Source organism: Salmo salar, chromosome ssa15 (genome assembly GCF_905237065.1).
Source record: "Salmo salar chromosome ssa15, Ssal_v3.1, whole genome shotgun sequence".
NCBI lineage: Eukaryota > Metazoa > Chordata > Actinopteri > Salmoniformes > Salmonidae > Salmo > Salmo salar.
In genome coordinates this window covers 42,905,097-42,927,422 of record NC_059456.1, presented here as the reverse complement: position 1 = coordinate 42,927,422, position 22,326 = coordinate 42,905,097, and the positions used below count along the sequence as shown (strand labels likewise).

The window sequence follows — 22,326 nt, the reverse complement described above, 5'->3', positions numbered from 1 at the left end:
TTTGCTTATTTGAGCTGTTCTTGCCATTATATGGACTTTGTCTTTTACCAAATAGGGCTATCTTCTGTATACCACCCCTACCTTGTCACAACACAACTGATTGGCTTAATGCATTAAGAAGGAAAGAAATTCCACAAATCAACTTTTTAACGTGCCCTCTCTTTTTAAGAAGGCACACCTGTAATTGAAATGGCCACCTGTAATTGACTACCTCATGAAGCTGGTTGAGAGAATGCCAAGAGTGTGCAAAGCTGTCGTCAAGGTAAAGGGTGGCTATTTAAAGAATCTCAAATATAAAATATATCTTGATTTGTTTAACACTTGTTTTGGTTACTACATGATTCCAAATGTGTTATTTCATAGTTTGATGTCTTCACTTTTATTCTACAATGTAGAAAACAGCAAAAAATAAAGAAAAACCCTTGAATTAGTAGGTGTTCTAACTTTTTGACCGGTAGTGTATATGAATTTCAACAACCAAATAAACCAGTGGATTTTTCTCCATCCTCCCCTGAATCAGAACATATCATTTTCATAGTCATGGCACGATTTGTGTAAGAGCTATACAAGATTGAAAACCAAAGCGATACAAATCAAATAAAAATCCAACAACCAAAAAAGCTGTGGATTTTTCTCCATCCTCCCGATTCAGAATATATAATTTTCATAGTCATGTAAGAGCTATTGAAAATTGAAAGCCAAACAAATAACACAATAATGACATTTCAACATCAACAACAAAAAAGCTGGGAATTTTTCTCTATCCTTCCCTGATTGAGAATATATCATTCTCATAGTCATGCCACATTTTTCTGTAAGAGCTATTGAAGATTGAAATCCAAAACCGTATTTAATTTATTTTCACACAAAAAAAGGTAGATCGTTTCCCATCAACCCCTGATTCAGAATATACAATTTTCATAGTCATGGCATGCTTGGTTCAATAGCTATTGACAAGAGAAAATCAAATATCCAAAATATAAGATATAATTATTTTACCCCTGGTGCTTGACCTCACTATTCACATAGTTGCATGATAAGTGTAGGAGTCCACTTGAAAAGTTTTAAATGTCTATAAGGATGTCTTCAACATTATTCTAGCTGGAGAAGTATGGGTTGTATAGGTTAAGATAAAGGGTGAAGGGTCTAGGTCTACATGAAAAGTAAAGCCGTCTGACAGTCAAATCCACCCAGGCTAGGTCACAGGAGGGTAAAATGAGAACAGACATTTCAAAACAAGTCTATACATGCTCATGCAGGCGATGTGCTCTACTTACCTGACATGCCTTGTACGCAGGGCTATAACTACATATGAGGACATCGAGGTCCGGAGCGTTGTAAGTTTTTTGAATTTTCAGCAGTTTTCCTCATGTTAAACCTATGTCACTCACTGACTGTCACTTAATTAGCCCATGTCAGTAAACCATTTGTAGATTAGTAAATTAGTCTAGCCAGCAATCTAAACTAGTAGTAATCATGGCCCAATTACCGATCGGGCACACAGGGCATGTGCCCATGTGCCCTGAACTCCAGGGGGCCCCAATTTATTTTGTTAGTTACTCTCACTCAGATATCATATTAACATTGCATAAGTCATGGCAAAATGTGTAGAATTGCAAGGAAAATAGCAGTAAAACTGCAAGAAAAAGTTATGTAGAGCTAACTAATTTGTTAACTTTTTGTTAATTAAATAGTTTTTTTTGCTAACAGATCCCTCTATGTATTATTACATTATATTTTGTAATCCCGGTGCTGAGTTAATGTGCGTTAATGTGTAGTGGCTAATTGCTAATAGGCTACGTGTTTGTAGATCGACTGAGGTGAATGAAGTTCCAGCAACCAATGTGATAATTGCTGGGGTTATTTTTGCTAGTTTTTGCTGTTCTCCAAATAGCATTTTAGAGTTTTTAAATGATATAGAAATGCAGTAAATGAGCTTTAGTGAGCCACCTGTCTGGACCTCACTAAAACTCAGACCCTGGTTACGGCCATGCTTGTATGTACCATCCCCAATGCATTTCCGGTATTACCACCTGTCATTGGAATGCCAACCATGCATAGATAGATACCCACCTTTAATGATAGATAGTCATAAAGAAGCAATCCTTATCTCAACAGTCCGTAAGGTACACTCTATCCTGTTGATTCAGGCTACCTGCCAGTGTAAACCTAGCTCATATATGAACATGCCCATGTCAGTATGGATAATCATTTTGTTGTGACTGGGTCAGTCAATGCACAGTACAGGAAGATGTCCCTCAAAGCATAGGCCTACTGAGGCACCTTGTCGTTCTCCTTAAAATAGTAAACTGATCAATGATAAGGAGTGGGCCACTATGCTTTAGCTCAGCGGGTTAACACATTCTTGGGGCACACAGACGATTCAAGTTCAAAGTCAGTCAATCACACACGCAGACTGGGTAACAAGAGAAAACATGACTCTCTAAATATAAACTTTTTATGTGGTTGTCCTAACCCATGATATATTGAAGAATGCTGCTCTTATACAGCCTGTGATGGGATCTGTATTTGGAACTTTTGTTTCAATGCTCCTCCAAAAGGTACAATAGTTTAGCTTCCACATTTGATTAAAGCCGAATAGATTTTACAGCCATGGGTGTGCGAACATTGAGTCATGCTGACTGCAAACGTTATCTCTCACACATCCGGCCTTTAACTAAGTCGATAAAAACAGACTATAACCCTTAATCAGTTACCTTTATTTCGATTTTTAAAGGATGGAAAATTAAGCGAACCCAGATGATGATAAGTCTGTAGCGTGGATTAATTATTACAATACAATGACTATGTCAACAAACACAGCAAATGTTTTTGAAACAGTGGAGGTTTGCTAAAGGATAACCTATGCCATGCCCAGGCTTCTACCACACCTGTGAAGGAGACTGCTAAAAGGGAGACCTGACAAGAACAACTGTTTGGTATGAATGAGTCAGCAGTAGTGGCTTCAGCCCCGGATGTTTTCGGTCCAGCCCTGAACCTTTTGATGGTCCAAAATATATCGATTTTATTTTATTTTTTTCAGTCTGATATGAGTTTCCATAACCACAGATCACTTGCACTATTCAGTATATAAGAAAAAAAATGTTTACGGACAAACATATGACAAAAATAAACAATACAAAATACCGTGTTAGGCAGGTAGCCTAGCAGTTAAGAGTGTTAGGCCAGTAACCTGAAGGTTGCTGGTTCAAACCTCTGCACTGATTAAAAGCTGTCAATGTGCCCTTGAGCAAGGAATTTAACCCTAGTTGCTCTGGATAAATGCATCTGCTTAAATGTAGTAGGGTTGTCACTACTTAACAAAGTCATAAATATGGCTAAACCCTGCCCATTTCCACAATTTATATTTTTTTTATCAGATTTTAAACCTAACCGTAACCACACTGCTAACCTTATACCTAACCCTAACCTTGAATTAAGACCACAAAGCACATTTCTGTAGCCAATTTTAACTTTGTGGCTGTGGATTCTGACATTGTGGCTGTGTTACCTAATGGAAACCCAGTAGCAGGCACTGCAAGAAGCCTTTGGAGTGACACGGTAGATGCTGTGATACGTCCCTGGTTAGATGTCAATGTCATCATTCAACAAAACGCCTGTCTGTAGTATAGCACAGAGCATATGGCTATTCAGAACTTCTTCCGAAAGAGGGGCAAAAAAGGCTAGCAGTTTGAGCACAAGCAGGCAGGAGTGAATGAGGTGGAGAGGGCAGAACAGCCAGAAAGTCAAAGCGCAGCAGCAGCAGCAGAGTTAGCCACATGTTTGTATAGGGTTGGTTGTAGCTAACTAGCTAGTTTCCCTCAGCATCAAGGTTGAATAATGCTAATAAACTACCGTTAGCGCTCAGCATCCTTATTCTATTGGGTGTCAGTCAGAATTATTTAACAGTATATTTAGTTGATAGGCAAGCTAAGTATGTTGATATACACTACCAGTCCAAAGTTTGGACACACCTACTCATTCCAGGGTTTTTCTTTATTTTTTTACTATTTTGTAAATTGTAGAATAACAGTGAAGACATCAAAACTATGAAATAACACATGTACTAACCAATAAAGAGTTAAATAAATCAAAATATATTTTATATTTGAGATTCTTCAAAATAGCCACCCTCTTCCTTGATGACAGCTTTGCACAGTCTTGGCATTCTCTCAACCAGCTTTTCCAACAGTCTTCAAATCAAAGTTTATTTGTCACATGCGCCGAATACAACAGGTGTAGATCTTACAGTGAAATGCTTATTTACAGGCTCTAACCAATAGTGCAAAAAAGGTATTAGGTGAACAATAGGTAAGAAAAGAAATAAAAACAACAGTAAAAAGACAGTGAAAAATAACAGTAGCGAGGCTATATACAGTAGCGAGGCTATAAAAGTAGCGAGGCTACATACAGACACCGGTTAGTCGGGCTGATTGAGGTAGTATGTACATGTAGATATGGTTAAAGTGACTATGCATATATGATGAACAGAGAGTAGCAGTAGCGTAAAAGAGGGGTTGGCGGGTGGTGGGTGGCATGTGGCGGGACACAATGCAGATAGCCCGGTTAGCCAATGTGTAGGAGCACTGGTTGGTCGGGCCAATTGAGGTAGTATGTACATGAATGTATAGTTCAAGTGACTATGCATATATGATAAACAGAGAGTAGCAGCAGCGTAAAAGAGGGGTTGGGGTACACAGTGCAAATAGTCTGGGTAGCCATTTGATTACCTGTTCAGGGGTCTTATGGCTTGGGGGTAAAAACCGTTGAGGAGCCTTTTTGTCCTAGACTTGGCACTCCGGTACAGCTTGCCATGCGGTAGTAGAGATAACAGTCTATGACTGGAGTGGCTTGGGTCTTTGACAATTTTTAGGGCCTTCCTCTGACACCGCCTGGTGTAGAGGTTCTGGATGGTAGGCAGCTTAGCCCCAGTGATGTACTGGGCCGTACGCACTACCCTCTGTAGTGCCTTGCGGTCGGAGGCCGAGCAATTGCCGTACCAGGCAGTGATGCAACCAGTCAGGATGCTCTCAATGTTGCAGCTATAGAACCTTTTGAGGATCTCAGGACCCATGCCAAATCTTTTTAGTTTCCTGGTCGGGAATAGGCTTTGTCGTGCCCTCTTCATGACTCTCTTGGTGTGTTTGGACCATTCTAGTTTGTTGGTGATGTGGACACCAAGGAAATTGAAGCTCTCAACCTGCTCCACTACAGCCCCATCGATGAGAATGGGGGCATGCTCGGTCCGCCTTTTCCTGTAGTCCACAATCATCTCCTTAGTCTTGGTTACGTTGAGGGATAGGTTGTTATTCTGGCACCACCCGGCCAGGTCTCTGACCTCCCTATAGGCTGTCTCGTCGTTATCGGTGATCAGGCTTACCACTGTTGTGTCGTCTGCAAACTTAATGATGGTGTTGGAGTTGTGCCTGGCCATGCAGTCGTGGGTGAACAGGGAGTACAGGAGGGGACTGAGCACGCACCCCTGAGGGGCTCCAGTGTTGAGGATCAGCGTGGCAGATGTGTTGCTACCTACCCTCACCACCTGGGGGCGGCCCATCAGGAAGTCCAGGATCCAGTTGCAGAGGCTCTCTATCCACCGGATGTGTACCAAACTCACTAAAAGTGGCAGTAATAAAGCCTCTCTTGAAAAAGCCAAATCTTGACCCAGAAATTATAAAAAACTATCGGCCTATATCGAATCTTCCATTCCTCTCAACATTTTTAGAAAAAGCTGTTGCGCAGTAACTCACTGCCTTCCTGAAGACAAACAATGTCCACGAAACGCTTCAGTCTGGTTTTAGACCCCATCATAGCACTGAGACTGCACTTGTGAAGGTGGTAAATTACCTTTTAATGACGTCAGACCGAGGTTCTGCGTCTGTCCTCGTGCTCCTAGATCTTAGTGCTGCTTTTGATACCATCGATCACCACATTCTTTTGTAGAGATTGGAAACCCAAATTGGTCTACATGGACAAGTTCTGGCCTGGTTTAGGTCTTATCTGTTGGAAAGATATCTGTTTGTCTCTGTGAATGGTTTGTCCTCTGACAAATCAACTGTAAATTCCGGTGTTCCTCAAGGTTCCGTTTTAGGACCACTATTGTTTTCACTATATATTTTACCTCTTGGGGATGTCATTCGAAAACATATTGTTAAATTTCACTGCTATGCGGATGACACACAATTGTACATTTCAATGAAACATGGTGAAGCCACAAAATTGCCCTCGCTAGAAGCCTGTGTCTCAGACATAAGGAAGTGGATGGCTGCAAACGTTCTACTCTTAAACTCGGACAAAACAGAGATGCTTGTTCTAGGTCCCAAGAAACAAAGAGATCTTCTGTTGAATCTGACAATTAATCTGGATGGTTGTACAGTCGTCTCAAATAAAACTGTGAAGGACCTCGGCGTTACTCTGGACCCTGATCTCTCTTTTGAAGAACATATCAAGACTGTTTCAAGGACAGCTTTTTTCCATCTACGTAACATTGCAAAAATCTGAAACTTTCTGTCCAAAAATGATGCAGAAAAATTAATCCATGCCTTTGTTACTTCTAGGTTGGACTACTGCAATGCTCTACTTTCCGGCTACCCGGATAAAGCACTAAATACACTTCAGTTAGTGCTAAATACGGCTGCTAGAATCCTGACTAGAACCAAAAAATTTGATCATATTACTCAAGTGCTAGCCTCCCTACACTGGCTTCCTGTTAAGGCAAGGGCTGATTTCAAGGTTTTACTGCTAACCTACAAAGCATTACCTGGGCTTGCTACTACCTAGCTTTCCGATTTGGTCCTGCCGTACATACCTACACGTACGCTACGGTCACAAGACGCGGGCCTCCTAATTGTTCCTAGAATTTCTAAGCAAACAGCTGGAGGCAGGGCTTTCTCCTATAGAGCTCCATTTTTATGGAATAGTCTGTCTACCCATGTGAGAGACGCAGACTCAGTCTCAACCTTTAAGTCTTTACTGAAGACACATCTCTTCAGTAGGTCCTATGATTATTATGTTCCGGAACTCCAATTTGAGCAGCAGCAGCTGAAAAATGAGCTCCTACAAATATTGAAATTTACATGGTTTTTAGAGTGAAGTACATCGGAAAAAAGCAAAAGAAAACTGCAAGACTGAATAGGAGAAAAAACAAGCAACAAACAAAGAAGATAGGCTTTTGAAAAATAACTATTTTTCATAAAATTGTAGTTATCTTAGCAAGCTGAATTGTTTACCAGTTGCTAAGCAGTTGCTAGGGACTCTTTTGGAAGAAGCTAGCTAGCTAACGAAGAACAACAAAGAATATCTAGTTAACAGAAGAAAAGAAAGAGAAAATCAGGACAGAAGAAAAAGGATATCAAAGTGAAACAGTTCTCTAAAGACACAGGAGACAATAATACAAGAAACAACACTTCTGTAGCTTGTCAATTATGTGTCTGTCTATCCCTGTTCTCTCCTCTCTGCACAGGCCATACAAACGCTTCACACCGCGTGGCCGCTGCCACTCTAACCTGGTGGTCCCAGCGCGCACGACCCACGTGGAGTTCCAGGTCTCCGGCAGCCTCTGGAACTGCCGGTCTGCAGCCAACAAGACTGAGTTCATCTCAGCCTATGCTACCCTCCAGTCCCTAGACTTCCTGGCGCTGACGGAAACATGGATTACCACAGATAACACTGCTACTCCTACTGCTCTCTCTTCGTCTGCCCACGTGTTCTCGCATACCCCTAGAGCATCGAGCCAGCGGGGTGGTGGCACTGGAATCCTCATCTCTCCCAAGTGGACATTCTCTCTTTCTCCCCTGACCCATCTGTCTATCTCCTCATTTGAATTCCATGCTGTCACAGTTACCAGCCCTTTCAAGCTTAACATCCTTATCATTTATCGCCCTCCAGGTTCCCTTGGAGAGTTCATCAATGAGCTTGACGCCTTGATAAGTTCCTTTCCTGAGGATGGCTCACCTCTCACAGTTCTGGGTGACTTTAACCTCCCCACGTCTACCTTTGACTCATTCCTCTCTGCCTCCTTCTTTCCACTCCTCTCCTCTTTTGACCTCACCCTCTCACCTTCCCCCCCTACTCACAAGGCAGGCAATACGCTTGACCTCATCTTTACTAGATGCTGTTCTTCCACTAATCTCATTGCAACTCCCCTCCAAATCTCCGACCACTACCTTGTATCCTTTTCCCTCTTGCTCTCATCCAACACTTCTCACTCTGCCCCTACTCGGATGGTATTGCGCCGTCCCAACCTTCGCTCTCTCTCTCCCGCTACTCTCTCCTCTTCCATCCTATCATCTCTTCCCTCTGCTCAAACCTTCTCCAACCTATCTCCTGATTCTGCCTCCTCAACCCTCCTCTCCTCCCTTTCTGCATCCTTTGATTTTCTCTGTCCCCTATCCTCCAGGCCGGCTCGGTCCTCCCCTCCTGCTCCGTGGCTCGACGACTCACTACGAGCTCACAGAACAAGGCTCCGGGCAGCCGAGCGGAAATGGAGGAAAACTCGCCTCCCCTGCGGACCTGGCATCCTTTCACTCACTCCTCTCTACATTCTCCTCTTCTGTCTCTGCTGCTAAAGCCACTTTCTACCACTCTAAATTCCAAGCATCTGCCTCTAACCCTAGGAAGCTCTTTGCTACCTTCTCCTCCCTCCTGAATCCTCCTCCCCCTCCCCCCTCCCTCTCTGCGGATGACTTCGTCAACCATTTTGAAAAGAAGGTTGACGATATCCGATCCTCGTTTGCTAAGTCAAACGACACCGCTGGTCCTGCTCACACTGCCCTACCCTGTGCTTTGACCTCTTTCTCCCCTCTCTCTCCAGATGAAATCTCGCGTCTTGTGACGGCCGGCCGCCCAACAACCTGCCCACTTGACCCTATCCCCTCCTCTCTTCTCCAGACCATTTCCGGAGACCTTCTCCCCTTCCTCACCTCGCTCATCAACTCATCCTTGACCGCTGGCTACGTCCCTTCCGTCTTCAAGAGAGCGAGAGTTGCACCCCTTCTGAAAAAACCTACACTCGATCCCTCCGATGTCAACAACTACAGACCAGTATCCCTTCTTTCTTTTCTCTCCAAAACTCTTGAACGTGCAGTCCTTGGCCAGCTCTCCTGCTATCTCTCTCAGAATGACCTTCTTGATCCTAATCAGTCAGGTTTCAAGACTGGGCATTCAACTGAGACTGCTCTTCTCTGTGTCACGGAGGCTCTCCGCACTGCTAAAGCTAACTCTCTCTCCTCTGCTCTCATCCTTCTAGACCTATCTGCTGCCTTTGATACTGTGAACCATCAGATCCTCCTCTCCACCCTCTCCGAGTTGGGCATCTCCGGCGCGGCCCACGCTTGGATTGCGTCCTACCTGACAGGTCGCTCCTACCAGGTGGCGTGGCGAGAATCTGTCTCCGCACCATGCGCTCTCACCACTGGTGTCCCCCAGGGCTCTGTTTTAGGCCCTCTCCTATTCTCGCTATACACCAAGTCACTTGGCTCTGTCATATCCTCACATGGTCTCTCCTATCATTGCTATGCAGACGACACACAATTAATCTTCTCCTTTCCCCCTTCTGATAACCAGGCGGCGAATCGCATCTCTGCATGTCTGTCAGACATATCAGTGTGGATGACGGATCACCAGCTCAAGCTGAACCTCGGCAAGACGGAGCTGCTCTTCCTCCCGGGGAAGGACTGCCCGTTCCATGATCTCGCCATCACGGTTGACAACTCCCTTGTGTCCTCCTCCCAGAGTGCTAAGAACCTTGGCGTGATCCTGGACAACACCCTGTCGTTCTCCACTAACATCAAGGCGGTGACCCGATCCTGTAGGTTCATGCTCTACAACATTCGCAGAGTACGACCCTGCCTCACACAGGAAGCGGCGCAGGTCCTAATCCAGGCACTTGTCATCTCCCGTCTGGATTACTGCAACTCGCTGTTGGCTGGGCTCCCTGCCTGTGCCATTAAACCCCTACAACTCATCCAGAACGCCGCAGCCCGTCTGGTGTTCAACCTTCCCAAGTTCTCTCACGTCACCCCGCTTCTCCGCTCTCTCCTCTGGCTTCCAGTTGAAGCTCGCATCCGCTACAAGACCATGGTGATTGCCTACGGAGCTGTGAAGGGAACGGCACCTCCATACCTTCAGGCTCTGATCAGGCCCTACACCCAAACAAGGGCACTGCGTTCATCCACCACTGGCCTGCTGGCCCCCCTACCTCTGAGGAAGCACAGTTCCCGCTCAGCCCAGTCAAAACTGTTCGCTGCTCTGGCACCCCAATGGTGGAACAAGCTCCCTCACGACGCCAGGACAGCGGAGTCAATCACCACCTTCCGGAGACACCTGAAACCCCACCTCTTTAAGGAATACCTAGGATAGGATAAAGTAATCCTTCTAACCCCCACCCCCCACGCCCCCCCCCACGCCCCCCCCCCACCCCCTTAAAAGATTTAGATGCACTATTGTAAAGTGGTTGTTCCACTGGATATCATAAGGTGAATGCACCATTTTGTAAGTCGCTCTGGATAAGAGCGTCTGCTAAATGACTTAAATGTAATGTAAATGTAAATTAAGTGTAGTCTGGCCCAGGGGTGTGAAGGTGAACGGAAAGGCTGGAGCAACGAACCACCCTTGCTGTTTCTGCCTGGCCGGTTTCCCCTCTTTCCACTGGGATTCTCTGCCTCTACCCCTATTACGGGGGCTGAGTCACTGGCTTACTGGTGTTCTTCCATGCCGTCCCTGGGAGGGGTGCGTCACTTGAGTGGGTTGAGTCACTGACGTGGTCTTCCTGTCTGGGTTGGCGCCCCCCCTTGGGCTGTGCCGTGGCGGAGATCTTTGTGGGCTATACTCGGCCTTGTCCCAGGATGGTATGTTGGAGATATCCCTCCAGTGGTGTGGAGGCTGTGCTTTGGCAAAGTGGATGGGGTTATATCCTACCTGTTTGGCCCTGTCCTGGGGTTTTCATCAGATGGGGCCACAGTGTCTCCTGACCCCCCCTGTCTCAGCCTCCAGTATTTATGCTGCAGTAGTTTATGTGTCAGGGGGCTAGGGTTAGTCTGTCACATCTGGAGTATTTCTCTTGTCTTTTCCGGTGTCCTGTGTGAATTGAAATATGCTCTCTCTAATTCTCTCTTTCTCCTTCTTTCTTTCTCTCTCTCGGAGGACCTGAGCCATAGGACCATGCCTCAGGACTACCTGGCTTGATGACTCCTTGCTGTCCCCAGTTCACCTGGCCGTGCTGCTGCTCCAGTTCCAACTGTTCTGCCTGCAGCTATGGAACCCTGACCTGTTCACCGGACGTGCTACCTGTCCCAGACCTGCTGTTTTCAACTCTCTAGAGACAGCAGGAGCGGTAGAGATACTCTCAAAGATCGGCTATGAAAAAGCCAACTGACACTTACTCTTGTGTTGCTGACTTGTTGCACCCTCGACAACTACTATGATTATTATTATTTGACAATGCTGGTCATTTATGAACATTTGAACATCTAGGCCATGTGCTGTTATAATCTCCACCCAGCACAGCCAGAAGAGGACTGGCCACCCCTCATAGCCTGGTTCCTCTCTAGGTTTCTTCCTAGGTTTTGGCCTTTCTAGGGAGTTTTTCCTAGCCACCGTGCTTCTACACCTGCATTGCTTGCTGTTTGGGGTTTTAGGCTGGGTTTCTGTACAGCACTTTGAGATATCAGCTGATGTAAGAAGGGCTATATAAATACATTTGATTTGATTTGATTTAGTCCCAGGATCCTTAGCTTAGTGATGACCTTTGAGGGCACTATGGTGTTAAACGCTGAGCTGTAGTCAATGAATAGCATTCTCACATAGGTGTTCCTTTTGTCCACGTGGGAAAGGGCAGTGTGGAGTGCAATAGACATTGCATCATCTGTGGATCTGTTTGGGCGGTATGCAAAATGGAGTGGGTCTAGGGTTTCTGGGATAATGGTGTTGATGTGAGCCATTACCAGCCTTTCAAAGCACTTCATGGATACGGACGTGAGTGCTACGGGTCTGTAGTCATTTAGGCAGGTTGTCTTCCTGATCTTTGGCACAGGGACTATGGTGGTCTGCTTGAAACATGTTGGTATTACAGACTCAATCAGGGCATGTTGAAAATATCAGTGAAGACTCCTGCCAGTTGGTCAGCACATGCCCGGAGCACACGTCCTGGTAATCCGTCTGGCCCCGCAGCCTTGTGAATGTTGACCTGTTTAAAGGTCTTACTCACGTCGGCTACGGAGAGCGTGATCACGTAGTCATCCGGAACAGCTGATGCTCTCATGCATGCCTCAGTGTTGCTTTCCTCGAAGCGAGCATAGAAGTGATTTAGTTTGTCTGGTAGGCTCGTGTCACTGGGCAGCTTGCGGCTGTGCTTCCCTTTGTAGTCTGTAATAGTTTGCAAGCCCTGCCACATTAGACGAGTGTCAGAGCCGGTGTAGTATGATTCAATCTTAGCCCTGTATTGACGCTTTGCCTGTTTGATGGTTCGTCACAGGGCATAGCAGGATTTCTTATAAGCTTCTGGGTTAGAGTCCCGCACCTTGAAAGCGGCAGCTCTACCCTATAGCTCAGTGCAAATGTTGCCTGTAATCCATGGCTTCTGGTTGGGGTATGTACGTACAGTCACTGTGGGGACGACGTCCTCGATGCACTTATTGATAAAGATAGTGACTGATGTGGTGTACTCCTCAATGCCATTGGAAGAATCCCGGAACATGTTCCAGTCTGTGATAGCAAAACCGTCCTGTAGTTTAGCATCTGCTTCATCTGACCACTATTTTTATAGACCGAGTCACTGGTGCTTCCTGCTTAAATTTTTGCTTGAAATCAGGAATCAGGAGGATAGAGTTGTGGTCGGATTTACCAAATGGAAGGCGAGGGAGAGCTTTGTACGCGTCTCTGTGTGTGGAGTACAGGTGATCTAGAATTGCACTTTTAACATGTTGATAGAAATTAGGTAGAACTGATTTAAGTTTCCCTGCATTAAAGTCTCCGGCCACTAGGAGCACCGCCTCTGGGTGAGTGGTTTCCTGTTTGCTTATTTCCTTATACAGCTGACTGAGTGCGGTCTTAGTGCCAGCATCTGTCTGTGGTGGTAAATAAACAGCCACGAAAAGTATAGCTGAAAACTCTCTAGGCAAGTAGTGTGGCCTGAAATTTATCACAATATACTCTACTTCAGGTGAGCAAAATCTAGAGACTTCCTTAGATTTCGTGCACCAGCTGTTGTTTACAAATATGCACAGACTGCCCCCCCTCATGCTGTTCTATCTTGCCGGTGCAGCATATATCCCGCTAGCTGAATATCCATGTCGTCATTCAGCCATGATTCTGTGAAACAAAGGATATTAAAGTTTTTGATGTCCCATTGATAGGATATTCGTGATCGCACGTCGTCTTGAAGGAGTTCCCACATATCCTGTGCACTTGTTGGCTGCTTTTCCTCTACTCTGTGATCCAACTCATCCCAAACCATCTCAATTGGGCTGAAGTCGGGGCATTGCGGAGGCCAGGTTATCTGATGCAGCACTTCATCACTCTCCTTCTAGGTAAAATAGCCCTTACACAGCCTGGAGGGGTGTTGGGTCATTGTCCTGTTGAAAAACAAATGATAGTCCCGCAAACCAGATGGGATGGCGTATCACTGCAGAATGCAGTGGTAGCCATGCTGGTTAAGTATGCCTTGAATTCTAAATAAATCACAGGCAGTGTCACCAGCAAAGCACCCCCACACCATCACACCTCCTCCTCCATGCTTCACGGTGGGAACCACACATGCGTAGATCATCCATTCACCTACTCTGCGTCTCACAAAGACACAGCGGTTGCAACCAAAAATGTCAAATTTAGACTCAGACCAAAGGACAGATTTCCACCGGTCAAATGTCCATTGCTCATGTTTCTTGGCCCAAGCAAGTCTCTTATTATTATTGGTGTCCTTTAGTAGTGGTTTCTTTGCAGCAATTTGACCATGAAGGCCTGATTCACGCAGTCTCCTCTGAAGAGTTGATGTTGAGATGTGTCTGTTACTTGAACTCTGTTAAGCATTTATTTGGTCTTCCTTTCCTATGGCGGTCCTCATGAGAGCCAAATTCATCATAGTGCTTGATGATTTTTGCGACTGCATTTCAAGAAACTTTCAAAGTTCTTGACATTTTCCGGATTGACTAACCTTCATGTCTTAAAGTAATGATGGACTGTCGTTTCTCTTTGCTTATTTGAGCTGTTCTTGCCATAATATGGACTTGGATTTTTACCAAATAGGGCTATCTTCTGTATACCACCCCTATCTTGTCACACCACTACTGATTGACTCAAACACATTAAGAAGGAAAGACTTTCCACAAATCAACTTTTAACAAGGCACACCTGTTAATTGAAATGCACTCCAGGCGACTATCTCATGAAGCTGGTTGAGAGAATGCCAAGAGTGTGCAAAGCTGTCATCAAGGCAAAGGGGGCTAAGAATCTAAATATAAAATATATTTTCATTTGTTTATAACACTTTTTTGGTTACCACATGACTCCATGTGTGTTATTTCATAGTTTGGATGTCTTCACTATTATTATACAATGTAGAAAATAGTAAAAATCAAGAAAAACTCTGTAATGAGTAGGTGTGTCCAAACGTTTGACTGGTACTGTGTCCCAGAATAGAGAGTGTTCCAGAGTAGAGAGACACAAAGTAGCTACTGTGAATGACCTTCTTGATCCAAATCAGTCAGGTTTCAAGACTGGTCATTCAACTGAGACTGCTCTTCTCTGTGTCACGGAGGCTCTCCGCACTGCTAAAGCTAACTCTCTCTCCTCTGCTCTCATCCTTTTAGACCTATCTGCTGCCTTTGATACTGTGAACCACCAGATCCTCCTCTCCACCCTCTCCGAGTTGGGCATCTCCGGCGCGGCCCATGCTTGGATTGCATCCTACCTGACAGGTCGCTCCTACCAGGTGGCGTGGCGAGAATCTGTCTCCGCACCACGTGCTCTCACCACTGGTGTCCCCCAGGGCTCTGTTCTAGGCCCTCTCCTATTCTTGCTATACACCAAGTCACTTGGCTCTGTCATATCCTCACATGGTCTCTCCTATCATTGCTATGCAGACGACACACAATTAATCTTCTCCTTTCCCCCTTCTGATAACCAGGTGGCGAATCGCATCTCTGCATGTCTGGCAGACATATCAGTGTGGATGACGGATCACCAGCTCAAGCTGAACCTCGGCAAGACGGAGCTGCTTTTCCTCCCAGGGAAGGACTGCCCGTTCCATGATCTCGCCATCACGGTTGACAACTCCATTGTGTCCTCCTCCCAGAGTGCTAAGAACCTTGGCGTGACCCTGGCGTGACCCATGTAGAGAATAGGGGGGCCATTTCAGACCAAACAAACACAATGCTTGGTTATTATCACTTAATCTTAAGTTTGTCTCTTTTTTTTTTGTTGTCTCCACTAATATCAAGGCGGTGACCCGATCCTGTAGGTTCATGCTCTACAACATTCACAGAGTACGACCCTGCCTTACACAGGAAGCGGCGCAGGTCCTAATCCAGGCACTTGTCATCTCCCGTCTGGACTACTGCAACTCGCTGTTGGCTGGGCTCCCTGCCTGTGCCATTAAACCCCCTACAACTCATCCAGAATGCCGCAGCCCGTCTGGTGTTCAACCTTCCCAAGTTCTCTCACATCACCCCGCTCCTCCGCTCTCTCCACTGGCTTCCAGTTGAAGCTCGCATCCGCTACAAGACCATGGTGCTTGCCTACGGAGCCGTGAGGGGAACGGCACCTCCGTACCTTCAGGCTCTGATCAGTCCCTACACCCAAACGAGGGCACTGCACTCATCCACCTCTGGCCTGCTGGCCCCCCTAACTCTGAGGAAGTTCCCGCTCAGCCCAGTCAAAACTGTTCGCTGCTCTGGCACCCCTATGGTGGAACAAGCTCCCTCACGACGCCAGGACAGCGGAGTCAATCACCACCTTCCGGAGACACTTGAAACCCCACCTCTTTAAGGAATACCTAGGATAGGATAAAGTAATCCTTCTAACCCCCCCCTAAAAGATTTAGATGCACTATTGTAAAGTGGTTGTTCCACTGGATATCATAAGGTGAATGCACCAATTTGTAAGTCGCTCTGGATAAGAGCGTCTGCTAAATGACTTAAATGTAAATGTAAATGTACTGGCAGGGTCTGCTGTGGCAAGTGCAAGTTTCCTGAAAAAGATCTAATCTCTCAATGTTCATCTCAAAGTACACCAAGTTCATGCATTTAGCTGTTGAAATTCCTTTTCTCTTGCTGGGGAAGGACGTCTCCGGACCCCCCTACTGGCTTTGGGATAAGCCCCCAATGTCTTCAAATCCTAGAAATTTCCCTGGTCAGCAGTGGGATGTAGATCTAGCCTGACATAGTGATTCTGGCCCAGACAAAAGCTGATTCATGTTATCTCACACACAGATGTGGAAGAGAATCAATGGCGCGGTTGTGCCTCAGTCCCATTGTTGAGATTTTCTGAATCCCAAGAGTAGAGTGAACAAAATGGAGGATATTAAATAGGATACAGGGAGGAAAATTTGCCCAAATCTAACTGTCTGAGTGTGGTAAAAGCATACTATAAAGATGGATGGCCATATTGAGTATAGAGCTAATTATTCTTCAGTTTCTTATTACATTTTTATTTGTAATTGGGCAAATTAGATGTATGGATTATTATTGATTCCAGTTTCTGTCAAAGAGCTTAAGGGAGATAAATAAAACTCAATCAATCTATCAAATAATCGCCATGGACCGAATGGACCATGAAATAATGAAATAATGAAGTAAGCTACATGCCACCCAATAAAAGGCTGTGAAATACTGCCATCAGGTGGTGTGGAAAGACAAATTGTTGTGATTGTTGTTAGAAGATAGGGCACCAGTAGGTGGCAGTGTTGTTAAAGAATAAGATTGGCTCAGCGATGCGAACGATAAGCGAGATCTTACTTGGCTTTATGGTTTTTATTTTATAAATTAAAACTTACGGTACAGATTTTGCACAAATGTGATTTCCTTGTGCTAGGCAGAGTTCATGCTCCACCTTAGCCAAAACAAAATTATATCTAAAAGATTATGATATGAACAACGAGAGGATTGTCGGTGAGCTTTGATTTTCTAAAGACATTTATTATAGACTGATACTGTTCACAGTCACACCATAAACCATGTAATAACTTTTAATAGACTTATACCGTTTTATATTCCTAAAGATTTGAACTTTCCCCTTGAGTAGTTGGTAAGAAAAACAAGAAATATAAAATAGGCCTATCGTATACACGCTAGTGAGTCTGCTGGGTCGTTCTACGAAATAAGTCCCTTTTGGGTTGTGCAAAAATAACGTTTTATTTCACCTAATTTTAACATTCTGTAATGTAACAGGGTTGACGATTTCATCTTAAATCAGCCATAAATCCCCTTGTGACATGAGGAATGGAAGCTTGTTGTGTGCAACAGGAAGGAGCAATTGAATGCAAGCTATACAAAAATGTGTAATTGTCAATCTATGGGTAACAAGTTTGACGTTTTATGCTCGACCCACTCAGTATTTCAACACAAAAAAAAACAGAAATTACATTATGATTTGACTATTAGATGTTCAATGTTTTTTTAAAGTAACAGTTCAGTTCACGTAACAGGGTTGACCTTAAAATGAGGGACACGTTGGTTTTTTTTACCTAAAAATTGATCACTAATCACATGAAGAAATGACTTTGTCGAAGCAACAAAACAACTAGGGCTTTACAATGATGGTGACAACTTGGAGAAATGTCGGGGTTAAAATCTTCCTAGAAGTCACAGAGGGTGCATAGATTTGGCACTTTAGCAAGTATTGATTCATATAAAAAAAGGCTTTTAAAATATTATATTGGTGCACAATTTAGACATAAAATATCAAAGGGACGCAAAAGGGACTCATTTCGTAGAACAACCCAGCTTCTGTCCTTATTGCTACTGCATATGTCTGACTATGGGACAGCTAGTGTTCATTGTCCCTGTATAGTAGGCCTAAACATTGAAAAGCAAAATCCACCAGTCTTATTTCAGTGTTTCACAATAGAAGTTGTCAGACAAGCATAAGTCATAAACATCTGCCTCACAGCTATGTCTCATACGTAGTTTACCGTCTGTCTTTCTTACCTTTCACAACATGTCTCCTCTATACACCTGCGTTACAAAAGTCACATGATCCGGGTGGAGTGTCATTGGCTCACAGAGCTTTCACCTGAGAAAGGCAACCGTACAAAGCGTTGACCCAGATATGACACATTGCTCTAGTTAGCCAAACTAACAATAGAGGCTCATATCATCTTGCATCCAATATAAGAACATTTTATACAATCTGTCTTCTATGAAGACAGTAATTAAAACTAAATGTGCCAATTAGCGTCCTGGCAATTGAAAATAGTCCAGCCCATTTATCCATCCATGACACAACCCCTTTCAATCCCCATTAGAAAGGAAGGAACTTTTAGTTTTTCTCCCCTATATATTTTGGGCTTCTTGAAAGGCCCTTAGAATAAAATATATTACATGAGGGCCACACTTCCCAAAGTCTCACTGGTGAAGCTGGTTCATCACTTGCAGCACATCTTCTAGTATGGACGGCCCCAAGTCAAGGTTCAGGACAAAAGACGAGTCTTCATCGACCCCTGGAGGGGCCTCCACTGGGGGACAAGGAGCCTGTTGGGGAGCCGTGTTCAATTCGGATCCATCCGGCCCCATCGTTAACCCTCCCTCCTCCTTCTTTTCCTGCTCCTGCTTTACCTCCTCTTCGTGGTGCAACCTGTCATGCTCCACCACCTCCACAACATCCAGTAAAGGCGGAAAGAGGCACCTCTGGTGCCTGGAAGCCTGGGGAAGTGTTCTGGCTTTGGCGGCCTGTGCATCCATCTCTTCTGGGCTGAGGAGGCGTGGGGGCTTGGGTGGGGGTGGGGGGGTCTCATTGGGGGTGATGTTGGAGTAGAGGTCCTGGTGGCTTTGAGAGCTGTGGAGGATGAGACTACCGGTCCGCTGGAAGGTTGTGAGGTCGCCAAAGACATCCCCGTGGGCATCCAATCCGATGTGGGAGAGGTGGCGGAAGTCACCCAGGGGTAGGCTGATCATGTTGACTGATAGCAGCTCACGGCGCTTCTGCTTGCGGGGCCAGCGCATGCTGGCTGATTTGAGGTACAAGGTGGTCTTCAGAGGCATCTTGGACTTAATGGCGTGTACCGTCAGTGAGTTCAACACTTTTAGGTTGAAGTGGAGGTCACTCAGTTGAAGGGTTCAGTTGACCTTTAGGCAGCTCTGAAAATGTGAGGACAAACAAACTAGGTTAAGAAAACTCACTTGAAATGATTTTGTACTCATTCTTTTGTTTATTTTTTATTTTGGCATTTCATAGCTACACAGCCTAAAAATGCCAATGCTAAACAACCTTTGCTACAATTGTTATGATCATCAGGATCATTTGCAACGATTGTCATGAAATTGGATTCCAGGTTGAGATGGGTAGCTAGCAATGGCCATATATGGACTGGTAACTGCAGCCATGACTGTATAATAAAATAACCTGTTTTTCTTGTATACGTGTCTAAGCAAACACACTGTAATACTTTTCTAACTTCACACACACAGCTTGCGGCACAAAGGTTTTGTCATGGGTGTGACCTTAATCTAGTAAGAATTGATGCCTAAAGAGTGCCGAATGCTGAATTATTAGCCTCATAGAAGGAAAAGTCTAAACAACCTCTTGTACTGGAAAGTGAACACTGAGGCACATTAGTCTGTTAATAAGTAACCTTGGAGACTTGTTTTATTTCAGGGCCATTACCTTTATCTCTGACCTGATAAAAATGCTTTTTTCTTTGACTGTTGGTGTTTCTGTGATTGCTTTAGCTGTGGTTTCACTCGTTGTAATCGTTCACACTATGTTTATGTGTCTAAAGCTACTTGAACTTTTGAGACAGTGTTGCAAGCATGGCTTGTTGTAACTGGTAGTATCACATTTCTTCTCATTAAGAAGAGAGTTTTTCCCCAGGGCAGTGTTTCATATTACCTGTAATGGAACAATGCCTTGAGAATTCTAAGGAAAATTGTTTACTCCTGACTGGAAGACAACCTGGTTAGGGACTTTCCTAATTTGCCTAAAATGTGAAGGTGATGCTGTCTTATTTGTATTTTATAGTCATAGCAAAAAGCATCTGAGGAAAATGCTGCTGTTTTAAGGAATTTGCCCTATTTTTCAGACCATGTTGAAATCCCCAAGGTGGGCTGTTTTTCTGTACAGTTAGTACAAGGTTTTATAATCTTCCTGATAGTTCCGATCATGGATCCTCAACAATTTATTTCCAATGGATCTACAATTATTTAGTTTTTACATCTAAGATTTGTATGGGGCTTTTAAAGAGAGCTATGAGGACAATGTGTCAGAGATACTGCCTCAGGTAATCTGAGGTAGCTGGCATGATTCAAATAAACAGTAAAACGGCCAACTTGTTATGTTGTGTCCAGATTGAAATAATCATTTATTTGGACAATTAGTTGGTCCACTGACACTAAGTCAAGACGTGGACCACTAACTAAATCCATTACAGTATATAGGCCACACACTCTTTGTTCATTCACTTATTGCTTAAAAGTCTTAAAAGCTTACCGGTGTCTATCTTTGTTTCCACACAAGTGATGTGATCAGGAAGCAGTCTTTCTATGCTTTCTCAGTATATTTGCTCTTCTCGCTCTTCTCTGCAGTTTTAGAACACACAGCTCTCTAGACGTTCCATGTGCGAAAAGCGCCCCTGACTCTGAAACACTGACACGGTCTACTACCCTAAAGCACAGACACAAACTGAGCTAGACTGCCTTATCAGCTCACCTGTGTCTCTGGGTTGTGTTAGTTTAAAGTGATAAACCTTCGGTCCCTCCACCCTGATTTATCAATATCTCTGTCTGTGTCTTCTCTCTTGTGACTATCTTCTCTCAGGTAGTCTTCTAGTCCCAATAATCTCTGGAATAGAGGGTCAGCTCTTATTGTGGAGGTGTGACAAAAGAGGAGGGGTGTATGACGCTCAGGTGAACTCTTCACTGCTAGGGTTTCTTCAACGAAGGTAGGGAAAGGGGGAAGTGTTCTAGATTATATCACTTGCCCTGTGGGTCTCAACTTACTGTTGAGAGTTAGAATATTACAATACACAAGGTGCAATTTGGTAGTGCATCAGCAGTTTTTCTCTTTAGAAAGTTTGTTTAGCCAGCTACCTACACGTGGTAGTAATCATGGCCGAATAACTGACCAGGCTTGCAGGGCATGTGCCCAGGGGCCCTAACCTCCAGGGGGCCGACATTGATTTTGTTAGTCACTCTCACTCAGATATCATATGAACATGGCGTAAGTCATGGAAAAATTTGTAGAATTGCATTAACATTTTGCAGTTTTAAAGCTAAATCATGTTCACCCCATTGCACAATGAGTAGAATTGCATGAAATTAGTTTTAAAATTGCAACATTTTATCTCTGCCCCATGGCAAAATGTGTAGAATTGCATCAAATGTGCTTTAAAACCAAAACGTTTTCTCTACGCCCCATGGCAAAGTGCATAGAATTGCAGGAAATTAGCTTTAATAAAACTATTTTGTTTCTCTCTGCCATCGAGGGGGACCACTAAAATGTTATACCCCAAAAAGCTAGCGCCGGCCCTCCCTCCTATCCAAACACACACCACCTCTGTCTTCCTAATCCACTCGGTATTAATGAAAAAGTTATTCTCTGCTCAGACACAATGTTCAGTTTGCCATAATAGTCCTAAAGGTGAATTATGTAATTCATCTCTCACTACAATGATAATGGTATGCTACACACACTGACTCAGAGTATCTTATATCATGCCTTGATAACTGTCTTTCTCATTTTCTTGCCAATTTGTGGATTTGAGCATTATTATAGACTTTTATGGTTGTTTCTGAATTGTGCCTTTTCAAGGCGCACGACATTTTGGTTTGCGAAGCAAATGATCAGTCTGGTCCTAGGCTTTTACAGGTCATGACCAGTCGAAAAATGTACCCCTCCAATATTAAGAAGGAATTGCATTACTAAATCACCAGCTGAACACCTTGATTTCTTAGAGGCGGCTGTTAGTTACACATGGTCAGGGGACCTGCATTCCAAACCCTGTTTACTTCTCACATTCATTAGATAAGAACTTGTTGCATAATCAGCTTGATCTAATATGCAAACAAACTCTCTTTCTCACACCTAAAGAACATGCCGTCTCTCTGAAGGGTGTCAATAAAATATCAACCAAAATGAATATATAACCTACCATTTAAGGACCGTTTAGATTCTATATGC

The 22,326-nt window shown here is 44.2% G+C and overlaps 1 protein-coding gene across 2 annotated transcripts; it reads right to left on the bottom strand.

Moving 5' to 3' along the window:
• Positions 1-16,949: 16,949 nt before the first annotated feature.
• Positions 16,950-21,038, bottom strand: LOC106571472 (cdc42 effector protein 3). 2 transcript variants are annotated; one of them, XM_014144619.2, is made up of 2 exons: positions 20,857-21,038; positions 16,950-19,289 (listed from the first exon to the last, which is right to left on the bottom strand). In XM_014144619.2, the coding sequence occupies exon 2, from the start codon at positions 19,191-19,193 to the stop codon at positions 18,558-18,560; it is 636 nt and encodes a 211-aa protein (XP_014000094.2). In that variant the 5' UTR covers positions 19,194-19,289; positions 20,857-21,038; the 3' UTR covers positions 16,950-18,557. The 2 variants fall into 2 exon arrangements, with proteins under 2 accessions (XP_014000094.2, XP_014000093.2); XM_014144618.2 differs by having other exon boundaries at positions 20,638-21,027.
• Between the last annotated feature and the right edge of the window lie 1,288 nt (positions 21,039-22,326).